At 38.8% G+C, this 19,865-nt stretch overlaps 1 protein-coding gene across 8 annotated transcripts in view; it reads left to right on the forward strand.

Moving 5' to 3' along the window:
• The window catches only part of RBMS3 (RNA binding motif single stranded interacting protein 3), a 725,855-nt gene that overhangs the window by 457,009 nt on the left and 248,981 nt on the right, over positions 1 to 19,865 (forward strand). For all 8 annotated transcript variants that reach the window (XM_054058446.1, XM_054058453.1, XM_054058447.1 and 5 more), the window contains one exon: positions 705 to 796. In XM_054058446.1, coding sequence (XP_053914421.1) covers positions 705 to 796 — 92 coding nt within the window. The remainder of the gene's footprint in view (positions 1 to 704; positions 797 to 19,865) is intronic.

The raw sequence follows: 19,865 nt of genomic DNA on the forward strand, positions 1-19,865 counted from the left end.
CTGAAGCAGTTCTGGTGGGGACCTAGGCCTTGTTCCAGCAGAGAAGGCGGTGAGATGAAAGGGATGTGATTTAACCAAGCTGTGACTTTATTATCTTACCGTCTTCTAGAGCTATCTGGCAGTCACTTGTAGAGCACAGGTTGTGATTTCTCCCTTAATCGCTCCCACCTGCTGTAGGACTGAACTCCCTGCCCCTACACAGATGGCCCCACCTGCCACAGAGACCCGCTGCCTTCCTCAATTGAAGCTTAATCCTCGTTTGGGTTCAAGGGACAGGGAAAAGGTGTTGTTTCCTCACCAAATGAGTCATTGCTAGTTGTAGCTTTGTGTTCCAGTGAGGGCCATACTACCGCCTCCTCTTATGGAAGAGATAGGGCAGGACTCCAGAGCACCTGAGCTCTACAAGCATGTGCCCTCCAGCTGCCAGAGACCTCTTGGCAGTTAGGAGAGGCAAAGAACTGCCTTTTCTCCCCCTCTGCTGCATACCTTCCTGCACTGTGAAGCTTCAGGTCATTGCACTTCCTTAAACCCTGCGAGAATCAGGAGGAAGGGTGTGAGAAATAAAGGTGTGGTGGCTGGTGTCCGTGGCAGTGCTACTGGGAGATTATGAGACAGTGTGAGAGAATGGAAAGGGTTTCCTTCTTTATCTATGCACATACACATGGATGATAATGAAAATGTCTATTTGTCTGTTCATTTTTCAGGTTATGGTTTTGTAGATTTTGACAGTCCGGCAGCAGCACAGAAAGCAGTAGCATCTCTCAAAGCAAATGGCGTGCAGGCGCAGATGGCAAAGGTAAGAGCAACTGTGTTATTACAGGGTTATCTGAGCTGCTGGGTTAGATTTCAAAGATTTTGGTTTGCTCCTGTTTTTCTCAAGGGTTTGGATTGTTTATTCCCATGTTTTTTCCATCCTTTGGCTTCAGTACCTTATTCATCGTATGGTTTATCTATGGTCCCGAGAGCTGTCTCTCATGCCATGGGTTCTGCCCTGGTATTCTATTTTCTGCCCCTCTCTCTGGAGATGATTGTAACATGGAGAACACTGGAGTGGCGAAGCCATTGGATTGCTTTTGTCTGGCTGCAGTGTAAAAGAGCTGCCTTTTCTTTGCCTCAGAGTTGTCTTCATTTGGTTCCTTTGCTTTGGAAGAGTTATTCTTTTCTGACATGCCTGGTGGGTTTCTCTGACGGAATGACTGACTGAACAGAAGGAAAGTTTGTTTTATCTGCCTCGCTTTGGCTTCTGCCTTTTTATTTTGAAGACGTTAAGTGGAGCTGTAGCAGGTTGCTGGAAGAATAGTTGCTGGAAGAATAGTTGCTGGAGGTGACTGGTGTCTGTGGTTCAGAGAGGCTACAGATGCCATACTGTAGCGAGCACAATGAGCTCGGATACTCTGGTTATGGAATTGTCCTTTGTCCCAAAGCAAAGGGGCTGACCAGGAGACTGAGTAAATGACCGTCATGTGCTCCGGCTGTTGCCTTTCTGAAGGCATAATCATGTGTCTTTTGGCTCTAGATTGTGTCAGCCAGCAAAAATAGCTGTCGCTTTGTACTTCCAAAATGCTTTGTCCGAGTCACAAAAAGCCCTTAATATTGCCTGATTTAGTCTCCGCAGAAATGATGCCGGCTTGGAATCTCAAACAGCAAAACCAAACAGATAATTACAAAAACAGAGTTGCAACAGCTAATAAACAATCACCACATTTGAAGATTCCTGTGTAAAGGAATGCTGGTGATTTAAACCTTTTTATTTTTCAACAATATCATACTAAAACTATTTCCCCCACACTCTCCCTCCAAAATAAAATCCTTGGTGGTAAATGGGATTCTTTTGCCTTCTACTGAATTACGCTCACTATACCTTAAAGTATCTGGATGTGATCCATGCATTTCTGTTTTAACGGTGCCCCACAATGGTAGCTGTGCTGTTTTATTGGCTCTTAGTTTTTATTGACATGTGGTGATAAAAAATATTTGCTTCAAATGGGTAAAAGATGGCAAGCTGATGAATGTGAACACCTCCTAAGAGCTGTACTATTTTATTTCTCAGATATACTACATCTTGTTAAAATGTAAGCAATTTGACACATTAGTCAAGCTGTGAGAGAGAAACCAAAGACAGGCGGTATGTTTTGTCCTACTGGTTGATCTCAAATAGCCCTTTGTGGAGAAGAGTAAATCTCTTAACTACATAAATCCATAAAGTTGTAGATTTAAAATCAGAGATTTAAAGATAAGATTGAAAGATAAATCTGTAGTTGATATTCTTATGAGTCAGAACAATGAACAATTTCAGCACTGTGTGCGTGGAAATACCAAAACAATAAGTGAATTAAAATACTGTGTTTTCTATTGTCCAATATTTTGGGTGCTAAAAGGACAGCCTGATGGTTTCAGAAGGTGAAGGGCTGTACCAGTCATTAAGGGTTTGTTTTTTGGGGGAGCTGTGGCAAGTGTAGTTTTTTGCCCTTCATAATTTTCAGGTGGCTAGTGTGTACCATTTTGTTTCCAGAAGACTGACTTTATTTTTGTTATTTAGCCATGGTGCCAGATAGGTTCTTTTTAGTGCTTTTGATAGTTCAAGATAAACATATAACTGACTTTTTCTATCTCTGGAAAAAGTCAATGTATTTAGAAAAACAAGGATTCAAGGGAGGTTGAGACAACTTTATGCAAAGTACCTCACGTAGTTGAGAATGCAGGAGCCTGGGAAAGCACAGCTATCTGGAGAAATGTGTTAGTTCTTGGAGATGTTGGAAGCCAAGTTGCATAACAGGACTGAATGACAGCATTATCTGCTAGTGTCTGAATTAACAGTGAGGACTTCGAAGAGGTTTGAAGAAAGAGGCAGAAGAATTCAGCCTCCACTTCTAGAAGTTTATCCAGAGCAGTTTTGTTTCAAGAACTGCTTTGATTAGTGGTGAGTGGTGGTTATCAAATGAAATAAAAGAAAGAAGAGTGTGAAGAAATTGCCTAAACGCGCCGTTACCTAAGCATGCCATACCCTGAAAAAACAGTTGGTGTCCTGTATCTTCTGTTCTGCATTGCAAAGTAGTGAAACTGCCGCATGTAACCTGGGTTCAGTATACATCAAAAATTTCAGTCAAGTCATGGATGCTTTTGATTAAAGGTGAAGAAGGCATTGGCCTTTTTTTGCTACGTGCTGGCTTTCTCTAGTAGCAAGAGAAAGTATGCTTAAGTGTCAGTATAGTCTGATGTTTTCCTGGAGAGAAATCTTGCTCAGAAAGAGTAGTTCTTCCTCAGTTTTAACACAATATAATTTTTCTTATAGAAATCCAGGAATTCTCTTTGAAAAACAAAAAGCAGAACTGAACCCCCACCCATGTTGGCTAACAGAAGTATCTTGTGGATACTTCAGTAAAATATACTCATTTTATCGATGCTTAAATACAGCCACCTCCCTCATTTTTATAGCATTTGGACACCCTTTTGGCTGGTTTTATTTCAGACTGCAGTCTCTGGAAGAAGGTTAAACTCTGGTGGATCGATGCTCCAAGTCCCATTGCTGTTGGAAAACTTGTTCTGTCGAGGCTAATACACCCCATAATACTATACAGGGAAAAAAAAGAATCATTAAACATGTTTGAATCTCTCCTTCTTATTCTCTTGGATGCTGTTCAGCTTCGTGCAAAGTAGTCAGGACAGGATTTAGAGGAGAGAAAAGAACAGCAGTATTATGCCTGCAGAGGTAGTAGTGACAGTTGGGAGGTGAGATCTTATGGGCCCGTGGATGGCTGCCCACTGGGTGGGATGAGGACCTGCATAGCCACATGAGATCTAGGCGTTTGTACACACATTCACTCTCGCCTTTTCTGTTTAGCATTTCCATTAAACAGGTACCCAAATACCCAAACCAGAAGCTTTAACTGCTGCTGCTGTCTTATGTCCAATGAACTTCATCTACCTTGTCCATTGTTTTCAAAAGTTCTTATTAACAGTTTAATTTATGGAGAAAAAATGATTCAAAGAAGCTGCTGAATGATGGTTTCTTAGCTAGTCCAGCTCATTTTACTCGGTGCTTCCTGCTTGCCTTTGGAAATAACTCAGATATGCAGATTTGGTTGTGCGTACGGATTGTATGTATGTAATGCCTGCTTTGTTGGTTTTCCTGCTAAAAATGGCACAATTAATATGCCACGGGATAATCTTACAGGAATTATTGATTTGTTTGTCTCTTTGTGCTAGGGACTGCACAACCTCAACACAGAAAAGACAATGCTTATATGCATGGTTTATATATTGGTTTCAATTTTTCCATCTGCTCCTTTCTTGCATTTTCTAGAAAAATTTACAGATGGAACATGGAAAATTAATAAGGAGAAACTTAGTAATATGGGAGCTGGCTCACACAAGTAGGCAAGGAAGATAGTGCACATGAAAAATGTATCAGTGTTCTAATAAAATCTGTAGCCACATCTATTCTTGGGATTTTCAATAATCCTTCACCCTGAATTACATATTCATGATGACATTTGTTAATCTACTTTATATGTAAGCTTTTAATGATGCCGAGGAGTCTAAATCACCTGATGAATCAACAGAAGTTTGTTGTCTACATAAATGGGAGGATCTGAGATTTTTCAGCCCTGAAGTTAGTGGACTTAACAGTTTTAAAAAAATCCTAGACATAAGGAAGAGTTTCTTCACTACATGAGCGGTGAGGCACTGACACAGGTTGCCCAGGGAAGCTGTGGCTGCCCCATCCCTGGAGGTGTTCAAGGCCAGGTTGGATGGGGCCTTGAGCACCCTGGTCTGGTGGGAGGTGTCCCTGCCCATGGCAGGGGATTTGAACTGGATGATCTTTAGGGTCCCTCCCAACCCAGACTATTCTATGGTTCTATGACTGTAGAATCAGTTTATATTCATGGATATTTTTGGGTTCTCTGCTGTAAGATTGTGGCAAGTGGAAGACCAGGCAAAGAAAGTATTACATATTTTCTTGCAGAGAGTAAGTAATAGCTTCTTTAATATCTAGCAGCCCATCAAGAGTGTTGAAACAAGCACATTCACCGATGAGGGGTTTTCAATCCTGCTCTTACTCCAAGTGCATTTGTAAGGATTGAAAACTGTATTTGATGATGCGTGTCTTTGCTGGGCTTTCTTTTTGTGTGTATAATGTGTTTAGACATCCTCAGCACCTCTGCAAGAAACGTGGACACTGAAGAAATATTTAATCAGTGTTGGCAGTTGTCTAAATCCAAGAACATTTCTCAGCTACTCTGCTGCAGTAATTGCCATCTAGAGGGTACACTGAAGGAGCTGGTTCTGAAAAAAAGACTGTGCCGATAGGCTTTGATGGGTTTTGCTTGACAAGGGAATTATAGAACGTGATTTTGCTTCTGATGTGATATTTTTCTCATCTCTCCATCATGCAGAAGCTTAAATACAGGAAGTAATCACCATCTAGGTGAAACATAAAAGGAAGTTGTTTCCCAGAACAGAGCCAAGCATAAGAGCTTCTGAAGAGGAACAGAGAAATGGTTGGTCTATAGTTAAAAAGACAATTTTTCTCCAAGGACCAAGGAAAAGGAAACCTCACATTTATTACTTATTTATTTTGCAGGCTTTAGCATAGGTCTCAGAAAATGCTCTAGTGTGAGTCAGCTGACCAAATAAGTCCATTCTGCTTTCTCATTTTTGAGGGTCATTTCTTCGTTTTAAATTACTTTCCTCTTTCCTGTATCATATACCGATACTCTAAAGGGCTGTTCCTTAAAATGGAAACTGCAGAAAATGGAAAGACTCTCTAGTGAAAGCGCTTCATCCTGATGTTTTGTTTAATCTGGACTTTTAATGGAAAACTATAATCGTCAGTTTTTTGCAGCTTACAAGTTCATGAAAATATTTAATAAAATATTATCCTTAGAAGATATGATATACAAGGTCTGACACAACCCCCCCAAGACTGTGCCTGTAACTCTTTTTATTTAACAAATTAAGAAAATCAACTACAATCACCTTCAGAATAGTTCCCTTATGAGTTGACACCCTGCATACGATGCTGCCAATGTTCAAAGCAATTCTGCAAATTATTTTTTGAAGGGCTGTTGAGGATCTCTGTCATTTTTGCTTTCACACCTTCTACTGACAGAAAATCGGTTCGTTTGAGCATTGGGAAGGGGGAGCCAGGTCTGGCAAAAAGGGTGAGTGCTCAAGCACAGTGATGTTGTCATTAGCTAAAATCTGCTTCATGGACAAAGCTCTGTGGGCTGCGAGGCACCAACATTTGCCATCCAGGGGTAAGAAAATGCCTATATTTTAATATGCATCCACTCATACTGAGTGAAGGAATTGAGTTGAGCCTTGTCTCGCTATGACAGGCTAGAACGCGTCCTATACCTATCTCTTTGTCTCTCCCCTCCTGCTGCTGGTCTCTGAGCTATAGTGTTAGTCTTTGGGGTGTTTTGTGTTGGACCTCATATGCCCTGTACAGGCAAGATCTGATGCATTAAATCCCACAAGGAAATTCTTAATTCATGATTTAAATGTCTGAAAATTTTGGCTAACCAAACTTCAGAACACTTTGCTTTCTTGGACAATAGTTGTGGATAGCAGCCTTGTTGGCTGAGTTGACTTTCCTTCTGATACTAAAGCACGATGGTAGGATTTTCAGACTTAAATATTGAAATAGTCAGGCTTCATTTTAATCCCATTCTTTAATTATCTGATCTCCCCCAGACCCCAACTCAGCAAACTGTTCTATGAAACCAAATATTTGCATTGGGTCTTTAAAATTATTTTTTTGTTGTTTGCTGCTAGAGCAGGAGCTGGTGGCTCTCGGAACCCTCAGCAATGTAGGAGAAGTTGAGAACTGTGCTTTGCTGAGGCTGGCCACTTTCCACGTCATTTCTGAACAAACTGCACAGCCCGACGTGGGCTGCTGCTTCACCAGTTGTCAGAGATGTTTGGCACAACTAAGTGTATGTGTGTGGAGCACTCTGCAGTGAACACTCCCTTTATCTTCCTAAAATGTTAATTATTTGTCTCTCCCTGTGTTTATGCACAGGACATACTGACCAACCAATACTGACCTGAATCAGTAATGATCCTGGGTTAAGTAATAATGAAAAATTATGGCTTGGAAGAATTGAAAGGCAATTCAGTTTAGATCTGTAAATTACAGGTGCCAGTGTCTCTCTCATTGGCTTTCTTCTACGAAGTCAACCATACTAAAGGAGTTCTGCAGAAGCAATAACCATAACAGTTTAATATAGTGCTGTTTATCTAAGCCATGCCTTCCTCATCCTCTCTCATCTGTTTTTCTGTGTTGTTTTGTATAAACTACCTTTGATTCTTGTAATGGGGAATTGTGGTTTCTCAGGTGGTGCTGGCCCTTAAATGCAGGTTTTGTAAATACAGAGTATGGTTTTGTTCTTTAAAGGACAGTGATTGATGAAGTAAAGTCGTTGAAGAGATACTAAATTATTTGTTTGTATCAGGTTTTATCACAAAATTTCTTAGGAAGATGTGTCTTCACAAATCTGGAAGGTTTATTTTCAGATGAAACGCTCTCTAAATTCAGGATTCAAATCACAGATGTGCTATAGCAAAGTGCTAACTTTAAATTTCAGAAAATCTGCAGTAGCAGATGATTGTGTCTTATGAGCTTCCTAGACTAATAAGACTAAAGCAGTGAGCAGCTTTGTAAGAAAAAGGCTAATGTGATGGATTGGGGTGATAGTGAAGATATATGACCTAATGGAAGGACTTCATAACCTCATCTAGCCTGGAAAACTTCATGCTTGTACCTGAGAGCAATGGTAGCCAATGTGAAATGAGCTCGTGGTACTCTTGCTGCTTTCAGATGCACATTCACCAGCCAAGATAGAACACATTAGCTGAAGCCATTCTTTAAAGAACAACATCAAGTAATCATGGGGATATTAAAATCCAACTATCCTCTCACACTTGCATGTATTGCTCCTAAAAACATGTAGATCAGTAGGAGAGGGGGTGTGCAACGGCAGTGCTTGTACCACACCTGCCAGACTTGTATACGGTTTCTCTGGGGATTTTCAGAAGTGCTTATCTTAGCATAACTCCACTCTCTGGAAGTGAGTGGGACTTTACTGTTGATTAATGGAGAGGAATTAGGTCAGTGCTATGTTCCTTTGTTGCTGAAAACCTTAGCTCAGCACCTTTCTTAACCACTACATTAGCTTAGAATATTTTACGGCATATGCAGTCATGTTTATTCTCTTGCTATCACCTCAAACAGACCTTGCCATGATATTTTACTTCCCTTTTGAAGTGCTGCTTTAGTTTCTAGATCGACTTGATATTTTTTTCATACAGTAACTTCATCTAAGTTAAAACATTCCTCTCACTTTGAAAATTGCAGTGTAAATAATCAGTAAATATATCCACCTCCATGCTACTAATGCCCTGCACCACAGAACAGATGCTGATAAGTGAAAGATGTAGCCAACTTTTAGGCTGGAGAGTATTGGAATTACTGGGTTCTTTTCGGGTTATGAACTTCAGCCAAACAAGAATTGGCCTTTTTTCATAAATACACATTGTTCTCGACTTTCCTCTGACTTGGAACACATTTGAATTGGTAATAATACAGCTGAAATCCACAGAGCTTTGGCAATTTAAGCCGGAGAGAAGAATGGGGCTCCCTATGTTTAGCACTCACATAGCTATACATCTTGGAAGCTCTTACGCACTCTTTGCAAACCCTTTATATTTGCAGAACAGGAAATCTGAGTCCTGCAAATGAGTTAAACACTGGAGTCAGATTAATTCTTTTTCCCCCTCCATACTCAGGAAACTCCAAACGCCCCACAGAGGAGTTATCCGACCACAACTATGCAGCTCGAGAATCTGCAGCTCAGACAGAGAGAAACTATGTTCTAAATTCAGTAAGCACATCTTTACTCACCAGGAAAAACCCAGTGCACTCTGAAATGATCAAAAAACTGTGGTTTTAGAAAATATTACTGTGGTAGAAAATAGACATAGCCTTTCTTTCAGTGACATATCATTTAATCATATTCTTCTGTAGCTCAGCATGAGGATGATGCTTTTTTAAGGTGAGAAACAAAAAATCATCGTATCTAGCATGTTTCTTCGACAGGAGGAGGTGATTCACATGACTACCAATGGGAGGATACGTGCATAAATTTTGAGGTACCACTTAGTCTGGCCTGAGACACGGATTGAACAACGCAATGTAATTTGTGTGAAGATCAGGCCACCTTCAGGTTATTCTGTTTGATTTGGAAAGCAGGTGTGCAAACTTCAGGAGCATTTCTTCTGAGTTAATGTGAGTGTCTGTGTAACTGCTCATCAGCCTGGAAATACACAGGTGCATATTCTGCCAGTAAACACAAATCCACTAGTAATATGCATAGATATTCCCACTGCACATACACATCCCCCTCTGAATGACTAAACGCTACTGTATTAAAGAATACTTTGCTTGTTATTTCCTTATTAATGAATGTCTCCCATTCAACCAACATGTCTGAGTGGTTTGGTTGCAATCTAAATTAATTTAGGTTTGGATGCAGTTTTGTTCACTAATGAATGATAATTTTTGTCGCTGGAAAAATCCCTCTATTTTTGCATTGTATAAAATTATCAGATTAGGTTCTCCTCATGATACAGACAACAAACTGAGTCATGATGGTAGTTCATTGAATTTCTTAGTCCTTGGACTTTTCCTTTATGTATTTGTGCTCAGAAAAGGAGGTTATGATGATATGAAGGGTTGAATTCTGTTTGCAGTCACGTTAGACTAACTTCGATGTGATCTAAATAAATGTAAGTGATATAAGAATGCGAACTTGGCCATATTGGGCCAGAACAAAGGTTTCCCTAATATCAGATTCTCTTTCTGATGATGTGCTATAGCACTTCCCAAACGAGGAGTAAAATAACCAGACAAGCATCTGAGGCTCCTTCCCCAGAGTATTCTCTTAGCCTTCAGCAATTTGCAATTTGGGATTTCCTGAGCTTGTATTGAATAGCCCTCTATAAAACTGTTTTGCCACCCTCAAATAAAGAATTTACCCTGCCTTTTTTTCGTTTAAAATTTTGGCAGCACAACATCCAGCTATAAGAAATTTTTCAGTTTAACTTATTTTCTTCAAAGAACCATCTCCTTTGCTTGCTCCATACCCGCAATGTTGATTTCATTGATTGCCAGCTGATTCTTGTATTGGAGGAGACAGAAGAGTCTTGTTCCCTGTCAATCTTTGTCATGCCACTTACAATTCTATGAAGTGTAATCATAGCTTCCCTTAATTCCTGTTCTTTTTCCACTTTTAAGAAAAGTATGCCTGTATGTGCACATGTAAATAAGAATGTGGTTCTTAGAAGCAAGGATCAGTTGCTAAGTAATGAACATGAAGCACGGTAAAGTGCTCTTGTAATAGGAGAGCACAGCTGACAGGAAGCTTGGAGGGTCATTTTATATCAATATGCTGGACAGGAATTAAATATTGCTAATGCTGTGTAGTGCCGCTGCCTGGGAAACAGGAAAACGGACATACAGGGGAAGGGAACATTTGGCCGATATCAGATATTTTGTAAGGTGTACCTCATTTTGTACAGAGATAAATGCACATATCTGATTAAACCTAGGAAGATCAATTTTTTAAATAAGATCTGTCAACTTTAGAAAAATGTACCCCAGAAATAATTGAAGTATTAAAAAAGCACAACATAAATATTCCTCTAAAACAGCAAGTGAAAAAAGTACAACCCCAAATATGAGGACATATTTTCAGTGTGGTGTCAAAAGGAAATATACTTCACTCCAAAAAAAATGTGTATAAATATACCTCCCTCCAAATACATCTGTGTATAAATAAGTCATTATAAAAACCTGCCTTAAATTCTGAGATTGTTAGATCTCAGCTTTCCTTAAGTCTTAGAACAAATTAGTAACTGTCTTATTGCTGAACAATACCTGAAACTAGTGTCACTGGCAGATCAAAATGTGACTGTTTCTGTCAGCAGGCTTGAGGACATCGCTTTTGCCAGGGATTATAGTTACGTACCCCTGTGCATTTTATCGTGTGCTCACTGCTTCAGCGTGAGGTTACCACCAGCACTGCAGCATGCACTTTCATACTCAAAAGGAGGAAAGGACTGCAGCAGATCTCGTGCTGTGCAGATGAATTGCTATTTGGGAAGGTTGTATATTAATGCTGTTCCGCTTTCCCTAGTGCTCATGGAAGAAAATTACTCTTTTATGAGCCATAGTCCAAAATGGGTGAACCTAGGGACCCTAAGTTTACACTTTCTCTAACTACGTAGACAGAAGAAGTCTTTGTCTGATTCCCAAGAAACCTCTGTGAAGGTATGTCCTGGGGACCTCTGGGAGGTTTACGTCTGCCAAAGATACCCCCATGCACTGCAGTAATGTAGGTGCAAAAGTTATTTCCTGTACTTATGCCTCAAAAGTTTCCTATCTTGAAAAACACGGAAAACAATGAAAATGTTGATGATAGCAACTGTAAATGCATTTTTGTCATTGGAAAAGTTGGACCTTCCCTGGGTGAACTCAAAATTCGAATGGATTTTTATAGTATTCGATAGGAGGTATATTTTTCCCATGCTAGAATGGATATAACTTTGTCTGGGTGCCACTGAGTAACAAAGCGGGATGAGTTCGATAAGAACCACTTGTCAGTCATCTGCAACTTGATGTTTTTTATCTAGATTCAGAAAGGAAAAGAAATAGTGAGGAAAGAGAGTATGAGGTATTTCGTTTCTAAACTCTGAAGTTTTTGGAGTTAGGATAGTTAAAGCTTGGTGCTGGAAGACTTGTCTTTGAATTCCTCATAACAAGTGGGCATATCTTTCTGAGTTGTCACTGAAGTCTGTGCTTCAGACATCATTTCTTCATGCAGTTAAATCACTCTTGGTTCTTAAGTGCAACTGATAGACAGATAAAGAAAGAGAAGACACCTTGAAGAAAGGCTTCCCCGTCTTCAAAGGTATCTTTGCCACTTTACTATCCCACTCGGTTAATACATGATGCTGTTTCAGCATAGTATCGCGGTTCTGTCTGTCTGTATATGGGCATATGTTTTTTTAGTATGTGTGTGCATAGTTGATAAGTATTCAAGTAACTATATTTATGTAAATGTATTCACACACTTATAGATGATAATTTAGAAATATTCTGGTGAAAATTTTATACTGTAATGCTATTCTCATGAGTAACAAAAAGTATTATTATGGCATTTTTATAGTATGTACTGTTGGACTGTGACTATTTACTAGTAATTCTTCTAAGCACGGGGAATAAAATGCTGTGTGTTTTTTAGGAATGCACTGTAGAAATAGGAAAGAAATTGGAGGTAAATTAAATCTTGGTCACATTCAGCTAGTATTTTTCCCATCTGTCAGCAAAAAAACAAAACAACAAAATTGTAAAGTCTGAGATGAGATTTAGTGATTTGCTGTCTGCTTTCACTGTGTCTATGACTTGAAGTAGAGCTACAAAACCTCTGGTTTTCTCAGATATTTCCATAATTTATTTGTCCATTTTGCATAAAAGGTTATGATCCAACCATTTATCTAAATGTTTTCCTAGTCACCTGTTCCAATTATAGCTTTTATAGAAAACCAGGACTATTATTTATATGGTTGTATTGCGTAAAGCAGCATGTGGAGTCAGTGCAGGGAGGGTCTTTGCAATGTCTTAACTTCAAAAAAATCTTCTCCCTTGCCTAACAACTTTTTATCAGTGGAAATTCACCTGTTGCTAATAGGGTGACCTAATTCACATCAGACTGCCTTCTTACTGTACTGCAAGTTCCTAATAGTAACATTGTAGGTTTGGTTAAGCAGCTAGAACCCTACAAACCAGGTGGGAATCTGGCTGTAATGAGGTTACAGGGGTCTCACTGCTTTGCCCTCTCCTGGGGCTGCTGGGCCGACCGTAGTGGAAATGTTTCTATTTCAGAATAAAAATTTCATTAGCTGAGATATGTAGTGGCTTACTTTTTGTAAGATCAATCTTCTAATTCTTCTTGAATTCAAGCTTTCTTTGTTAGAAAGGAGCTTAGGATACAGACTCTGCTTGACTTTGCTTGAAGTTCAAATAAATAGTTTTATCTTGCCTGTTGCATCCTATTCTGCTCTTGAGTATGCATGTAATTTCCAGATTGGCTTACGGGAGTACATTGAAGAGGCTGGACGTTTTATATCAGTCAGCAATTAGATTAGTTGCCAAGGTACCTCTCTGCACTCCTGTAAGTGACTCTTGTACTGGCTCTCTTTGATCACATCTGGGAAGCCTGGTGCAGCCTTATCTGAAGGACACAGTCTGACAAAGTAACAACTTAGGCACTTTCCTCCTGGGAGCATCATCTAGTATCTTGCCCTTTGTATTGGATTTTACTAAAGGCTTCTGTATTTCTTTGGTCGTAGGTCCTTTGAATTTTTAGCAGCTGAGACCTGAAACTCTCCATCCTGTGATGGAAACTTTTCACAAAATGTGGTCGTCTTATATCACTTGGTCTTAATGGTCTGTATATCAGCTCAGGCACCCGTAAATACAGTTTATTGCCTGATTTCTGGTATTTGATAGCGCCTTATGTTTTAGTCTTTCACTTAATATTTTGAAACTTTTCATAGTGATCTTTGCTGTCATAAATGTCTTCCTTTCTGTGACGTCCTGCTTTTTTTCCCAATGTGAGTGCAATCCTTTCACTCTAGCCTTTTCCACGTCTGTTGAACTACATGAAAACAGAATGGTATGCCGTTTGCATCCTTCATTTTGCTATTGTAAAAACATTACATTTTCTTAATGTATTCCTAGATGCTTATCACCATCCTACTGCAGTTATGTGAACTTTGGATCCAAGCTGGTTTGCATCTGGAAGTTGCACGAGGCAGGCAAAGTGAAGTAGTGTTTCTAGGAGAGAGGAGTTCTTCTTGTGATATTCCATTGATTAATAGCTCTTTTCTGTACCTTTACCACTTACAACCCATCTGTCTTGAATGTGGTTGAGTGGAGCTGGGCATTATTTTTCAGAGACAGACTTTGCAGTGCTGTAGTACCATTTCTCAGTTGGGCAATACCTTGCCTAATATATATTTTTTACTACCTTTTAGTCAATTGATGAGCACCCTAGACTTTGCACCAGAAATTCTTTATTTTTAGCAAATGTATAAACTGCGTTATTTTACATGTTAAACTGTTAAATTTCGTTTGCTCTCTAAATTTAAAACTCAGAATGCTTTACCAGGTTTTGAGTTAAATGCAGGTAATTGTAAGTGCAAGTTTTAAAACGTCACTTCAAGTATTTTCAAATAAATGTTCACAGCTAAAGTTCCGTTCTTTGGCTTGTCTGATTATGTCAACTGATTGGCTGTTGTTTAACAGTGTTTTAACACTGTAAATGTGACGGTTCAATATGTTGAGTTGTGTCAGAAACATCTTGCCTGGTGTCCTAGAACTTAACTACTAGCTGTGTATAATACCAAAAATATCATTAGCTAAATAGGACACATAGAAAGTAAGTTAAATTTATGTGTTTCTAAACTTTAAATTCTTTCTAAAATGCTGCATTTCACAAAGAGAAGTGGAAATCAGGAAATGCCAGTAGAGCGTAGATGAGTTTCTACAATATTAAATCTTGGTATTTTAGCTATAAGGAACATTTACTTCTGTCTTGATAAAATCTGACATGCTTGAAGAAATGAGGATTAGGTTCCATGACATTGCAGGTTTTTATTACCTTTAAGATTATTTAAAAAAACCTCAAACCACAAACAAACAACTTTATATTATCTATGCAGACATTTTACTGCTAAAAAGTTTTAAAATATAGACCTGAATTATAGTTTTGTAAAAAGCAAATGGGCATTTTACTACTACTCTCTTCATGATTTTCTTTGGTTTGGGGGTGTGGTTCGTTTTTTTTTTTTTTTTTTTTTTTTTTTTTTATTGGTTGGTTTTTAGAATTACTGTAGAATTACTGTTCACATAAATCTTACATAGACAAAAACCTTGAGACATGCAAAAGAAAATTACCCAACCTGTTCAAAATGGCACTGCTGAGATGCATTTGTTTCAGACAACTATGAAACCTTCCTGTCTGTCCAAAAATATCCATATGACAGGTACACGTAAAAATATTTTTCAGGCAATCAGTACTTATTGTCTTCTTTTGCAGCAGAAATGGAATATATTGGGGGTTTTGATCAAGAAATGGACTCTCTCAACCTTTTCATTTTCAATTAACACATTCTTAGTTTTTGGTTTTTAAAAAGAAGGCTGAAACAGTATGTATTTGATACTGCTGTGCTTGTTCATCAATAATGTAACCATCTCACTTAACACATGGGTTAAGAAACCAAAACAAACAAAACCCAAGTATTTTTTTTCCGCTTTAAAAGCAAACAACAGACATTGGTTTTGTGCAGACCTTGTGTTTTTCGCGCTTAGTGGCATAAGTAAGATTTTATTCTGGAAGAATTTAGGAATGAGGGTCAGGCTTGTCTTTAAAACTCAAGTCCCAGCTAGAGGAAAATATCCTTATTAAATCATTCCACAAAATTCCTGCGTACCTGCTGTGGATAGTTGGAAGCATAGTGCCCAGAGGTCGTCTTGGCCCATCAAGCTGGTACTAAAATCTAGGAATCTGGCCTTCTGGGCAACTCTCAAATTATCAGCCACCATCAGTGACGTGTGCTTTGGCCTGATGAATCTACAAACCATCTCCTCCCTCCCAAATCTGAGAAGTTGAAGGGAGATGCAACTGAGGCACAGTGAGACCTAAATTCTAGGTAAGGTTCCAGCAGTTTCTTCAAGGACCACTTTTGGCACCTGATTTCTTTAAGCACTGTACATTAAGGTAAATAGTGTAGCTGGTTTAAGCCAATTTAGAGTTTCCAAAGCCAGTTTTAACAAAGTAGAAACTCTCAGTTAATCCGCTTGTTGTAAATTAGAGGTCAATAGCTTCTTACAGATTGCAGTCTGTAAAAAGGAAGCCTTGTTAACCAAAGCTGGTTAACTTCTGCCACTCAGTCTCAAGTGTAAAGATTTTATTTCCAGATGGTGAATGACAGATCAGATGAGGGAGTGACTGAAAAGATGTAAAGGTTCTAACGCATCTACAAATTATTTGGAAGTAATAAATTGGTGATTTGTCCTTCCTTTACTGAAGGATAAACTACCTCAAATTGCTGCAAGTATTTTCAGAGAAGAATATGCATATAGATGGTTTCTGAAAAGTGGCTGATGTGCAATGACCTGTTCTTGGGTCGAAGTCCTGCAATATGCACAGGTTTCCTTTTAGTGGTCTGTGATGAGAAGGCTGCATTCTGGCTGAATACTGTGAATTTGTAAATAAGTAAATAAGTGATTTAGATTAAAAGGTATTGCATTTATGTAACAGATTTATTTTCTATTCTCCTTTACTTCAGCGCCAACTCTGTGCATAGCTCTGATGATGGTACAAATTAAAATTCAGTGTTTGCAGTGAGTAAAATACTTACTGTAGGAGAAAATATTGGGATGCCTTGGCCAGAAGCTGATTTCAGACATTATGTATCGCTTTTGCTTATGTGTGCATGCTTGCCTGCCTTGCACAGGTGCAGGCACCGAGAGAGAGATGGAAAGGTCAAATGCCTGCTATAGATATGAACTTTGTTCATCTTGCTGTGCTGATGAAGTTTTGTTGATTAAATGTAAATATACCTTAGCTGTTCCACAGCATGTACATCAAAGAGAACATTATTATAGAGAAGACAGGCATTTGTCGGTACAATGGAACTAATACTGGATGTGCAATACTGTGTAGAGGTAGTGCATAGTGGAATCTGGATATATTTGCATCTAAATGAGCTGAGCGTTTCTTTTCATACAGCTTTGATTTACCTCGATTGCTACAGGTTTGTATTCCTCCTGGGATTTGGGGAACCGTATTCCTATTATGCACTCATCTTCCCTTCACATACTGTCTGCCACCTTCATTCGGTGCCACCAGATAAGTATATATAATAAAGATCTTTTACATCAGAGCTGGTTACTATGCTGTCAAGCCAGTTACTGTGTTCTCGGCCTCAGGAGGAGCAATGAGTGATGGGTGCAGCATTTACCTAAGTACTATTTCTTTTTTATGTTAAGTATTGACAGTGTCTGAACCTGCTTCAGCATCCTTAATGTTTATGAATATGATTTGATGATAATGCATAATTCCAGATTTGTTGTTTTACAGTTGTTTTGAGAGTATTTATCTTCCTTTTATCTTTTTGCCTCCAAAGGCCATTAACCAGCTTCCTGAAGATATCTGTCAGGCTCCTTCACTCAGTGAGTTTGTAAATTGCTGTTGGATGTTTCACATGCATCAAGATGCTCCAGTTGTGATGTGTGTCACTTAGTATGGGTCATCTTAGAAAAAAACATTTCTTAGCCCAGCTCTTCTCTTCATTGCACCAAGTTGCACTTTAAACTGAAGTCACAGTAAAACCATTTAAATCCCAGTACAGTGCTGATGTATCTTACAGGACAGTCAGAGCTTTGGCATTTTAGGAAAATAATGTAGAAAAACATACGAAAAGCAAAAGTTGTAATGGCTTGAGTGAGCCTCCTGTGCTACACGTTATAGGCTTTTGCTTTGAATTAGTGCAAGAACATTGTCAAATTCTCCTTTGCATCGCTTAGTAGTTCACTGAAATTTTCTTTCCTATATTCTGCAAACTATACAAAACTTTCTGAACTATTTCAGCACTGGAAAAAAGGAAGTTTGTTTGTTAGTCATTGTTTATCAGACTGCAGTACTTTCCAAGAAGTGCTAGACACTAACAAAGATGGAGGAAGGTCCATCTCCTAAGAATTGTATGATTTAAAAAGGCAAAGGCAAATGCACAATAAGGTAGTAGCAGAATTGTGTGTGTTCTTTTCTAATGAGAAGTGGAATTATCCCTACTGTCTTTGCGTTTTGGTTCCCTTTTCTCATTTCAGTGTGGGATTTCCAGGTTTGGTTCTTGCCTGTTTACCCAGATTTTGTTTATGTGAGTTCTAGTTAACGTTTACCTTCAGTGGAGCATTTCCAATATTTCCCTTTTACCTCCCTCACCAATTCGCTGGGACAGTCTTGTCCTTCTGACATTCCTAATGGGATTTGTCAAGTCCTTGGTGTAACTCTGTGTTATTTCCATGAGTAATGAGGTACTGTGGTAGGGCATCTTGTCCTGCCCTAAACGAGACATGCCAAGCCAGACATGAAATGGAATGCCAAACGTTATGTCCTATGTGTTTGTCAAGTGTGTGATCTATTTTTTAGAGACCCGACTCAGTACACTGAAATATTTTACTACTTGTGAACTTTAGCTTCTGTTAATATGATTGAAGCAAGTGGAAATGGAAATTGTCAGGGCAATTTAACAAAGAGAGCCTGTAAAACTCATTACATCCCAGGTAGTAAAATCACTTTAGAAGGCACATTCTTCAAACTTGAGCTTTATTCAGTAAACTGCATTGGTGCCTGACCTTTTAAGAGCTTTCCCTTCTCTGGGAGGGAAGAGGGGGAAAGGCCCCGTTGTTCAGAGCTACCTATCTTAAATTATAAGCAGCAGCCAGACTTGACTCTGTGCTTTAGATCACATAGGATGACAGAGTGTGCAACTGCTCCAAACAGACAGTTAAATGGCCGGCTATTTAGATGAGTTTGATGTGTATTTCATGTAATTGTATACTCCATAAAGCAGAAAACAAGCCAATGTTGTGTGAAGGCTGTATTTTAGCACAAAGTAAATCAAAGTACCAATCGTAAGTTTGTAATTCAACTTAATCTTTTCAAGACCTGATGCTTTTAGGAAGCTTTAGGTTGATGCTTCTTAGTGGATAAGCAAGGGTTAAAGTTACTCTTGGGAAAAGAATTCCTGTTAGGTCTATTTCTAATTTGCCTAGCAAGTTAAATGGCTTGTGGAGAACTCTCCAGGACCATGGCTGGCTTTCTCTTTTACTGCCTTGTAACCATGCCCCTATGTGTGCTTCCCTTTGTACTGTCTCCATGCTGCTGTTAATGACTGGCTTTTCCTGCTAAGATTGTGAATGAGCTGTCAATCCACTCTTGATAGCGAATTTTGGCAGGTTTTTTTCTAGTTGTAAATCTTTTATTCTTACAGTCACATGTCACAATTTTTGATCAGCAGAATACCTGAAAAGCAAATGCATCAAGGGTCGTGTCTTCACCAGTTCCTTATTTCTGTGGTTTTCCTTTTTTCCGTTATCTAAACAATTATGATCTGTAGAGACTGCATTTTCTTGTAGCTATCATCTGCCTGGCTCATGGGCACAAGTCAGGTTGCTCATTAGGGAGCCCATATACTCAGGGTTTAGTCCAGCAACCTTTGAAATAAATGGAAAGGCTCCCACTATTTATTAGGCGTCAGACATTTAGTTTACATTGTGGCATTACAAGATTTTGTCTAATTACATGATAAGGCTTTTTTCCTGATCTATGCAGTTTGTGAGATAGTATTACTTATGGGAAGTATGTTAGAGCTGATTGTGGGAAACTTTGAAAATAGAGAGTGTTTGTCTGCTCTGCAATTTTCATGTTGTCTCATGGGTTTTTTTTGCCTTTGGTGCTATGCATTTTTCATTTCTCCTGGATCTGTCACTATCTTATCTAGAGATTTCCTGAACATGTTTACTGGAAAGTCGATAAAAGATGTAAGTGAAAATAAGAGAAGGTTAAGAAAGAATTGAGAGTGAGGAATAGAAACTTAAAAAAAAAAGGAAACTTTTGAAAGGAAGAACTGATATAAAAAGAAATATAATAAATACTTTTTCTTTTTGATTTACTATAGGCAGAAGAACTTTCAAATGCATAAATGGTACCAAGTGCTTCATGCAAAGAGAA

This window comes from Cuculus canorus, chromosome 2 (assembly GCF_017976375.1).
Source record: "Cuculus canorus isolate bCucCan1 chromosome 2, bCucCan1.pri, whole genome shotgun sequence".
Taxonomy (NCBI): Eukaryota; Metazoa; Chordata; class Aves; order Cuculiformes; family Cuculidae; genus Cuculus; species Cuculus canorus.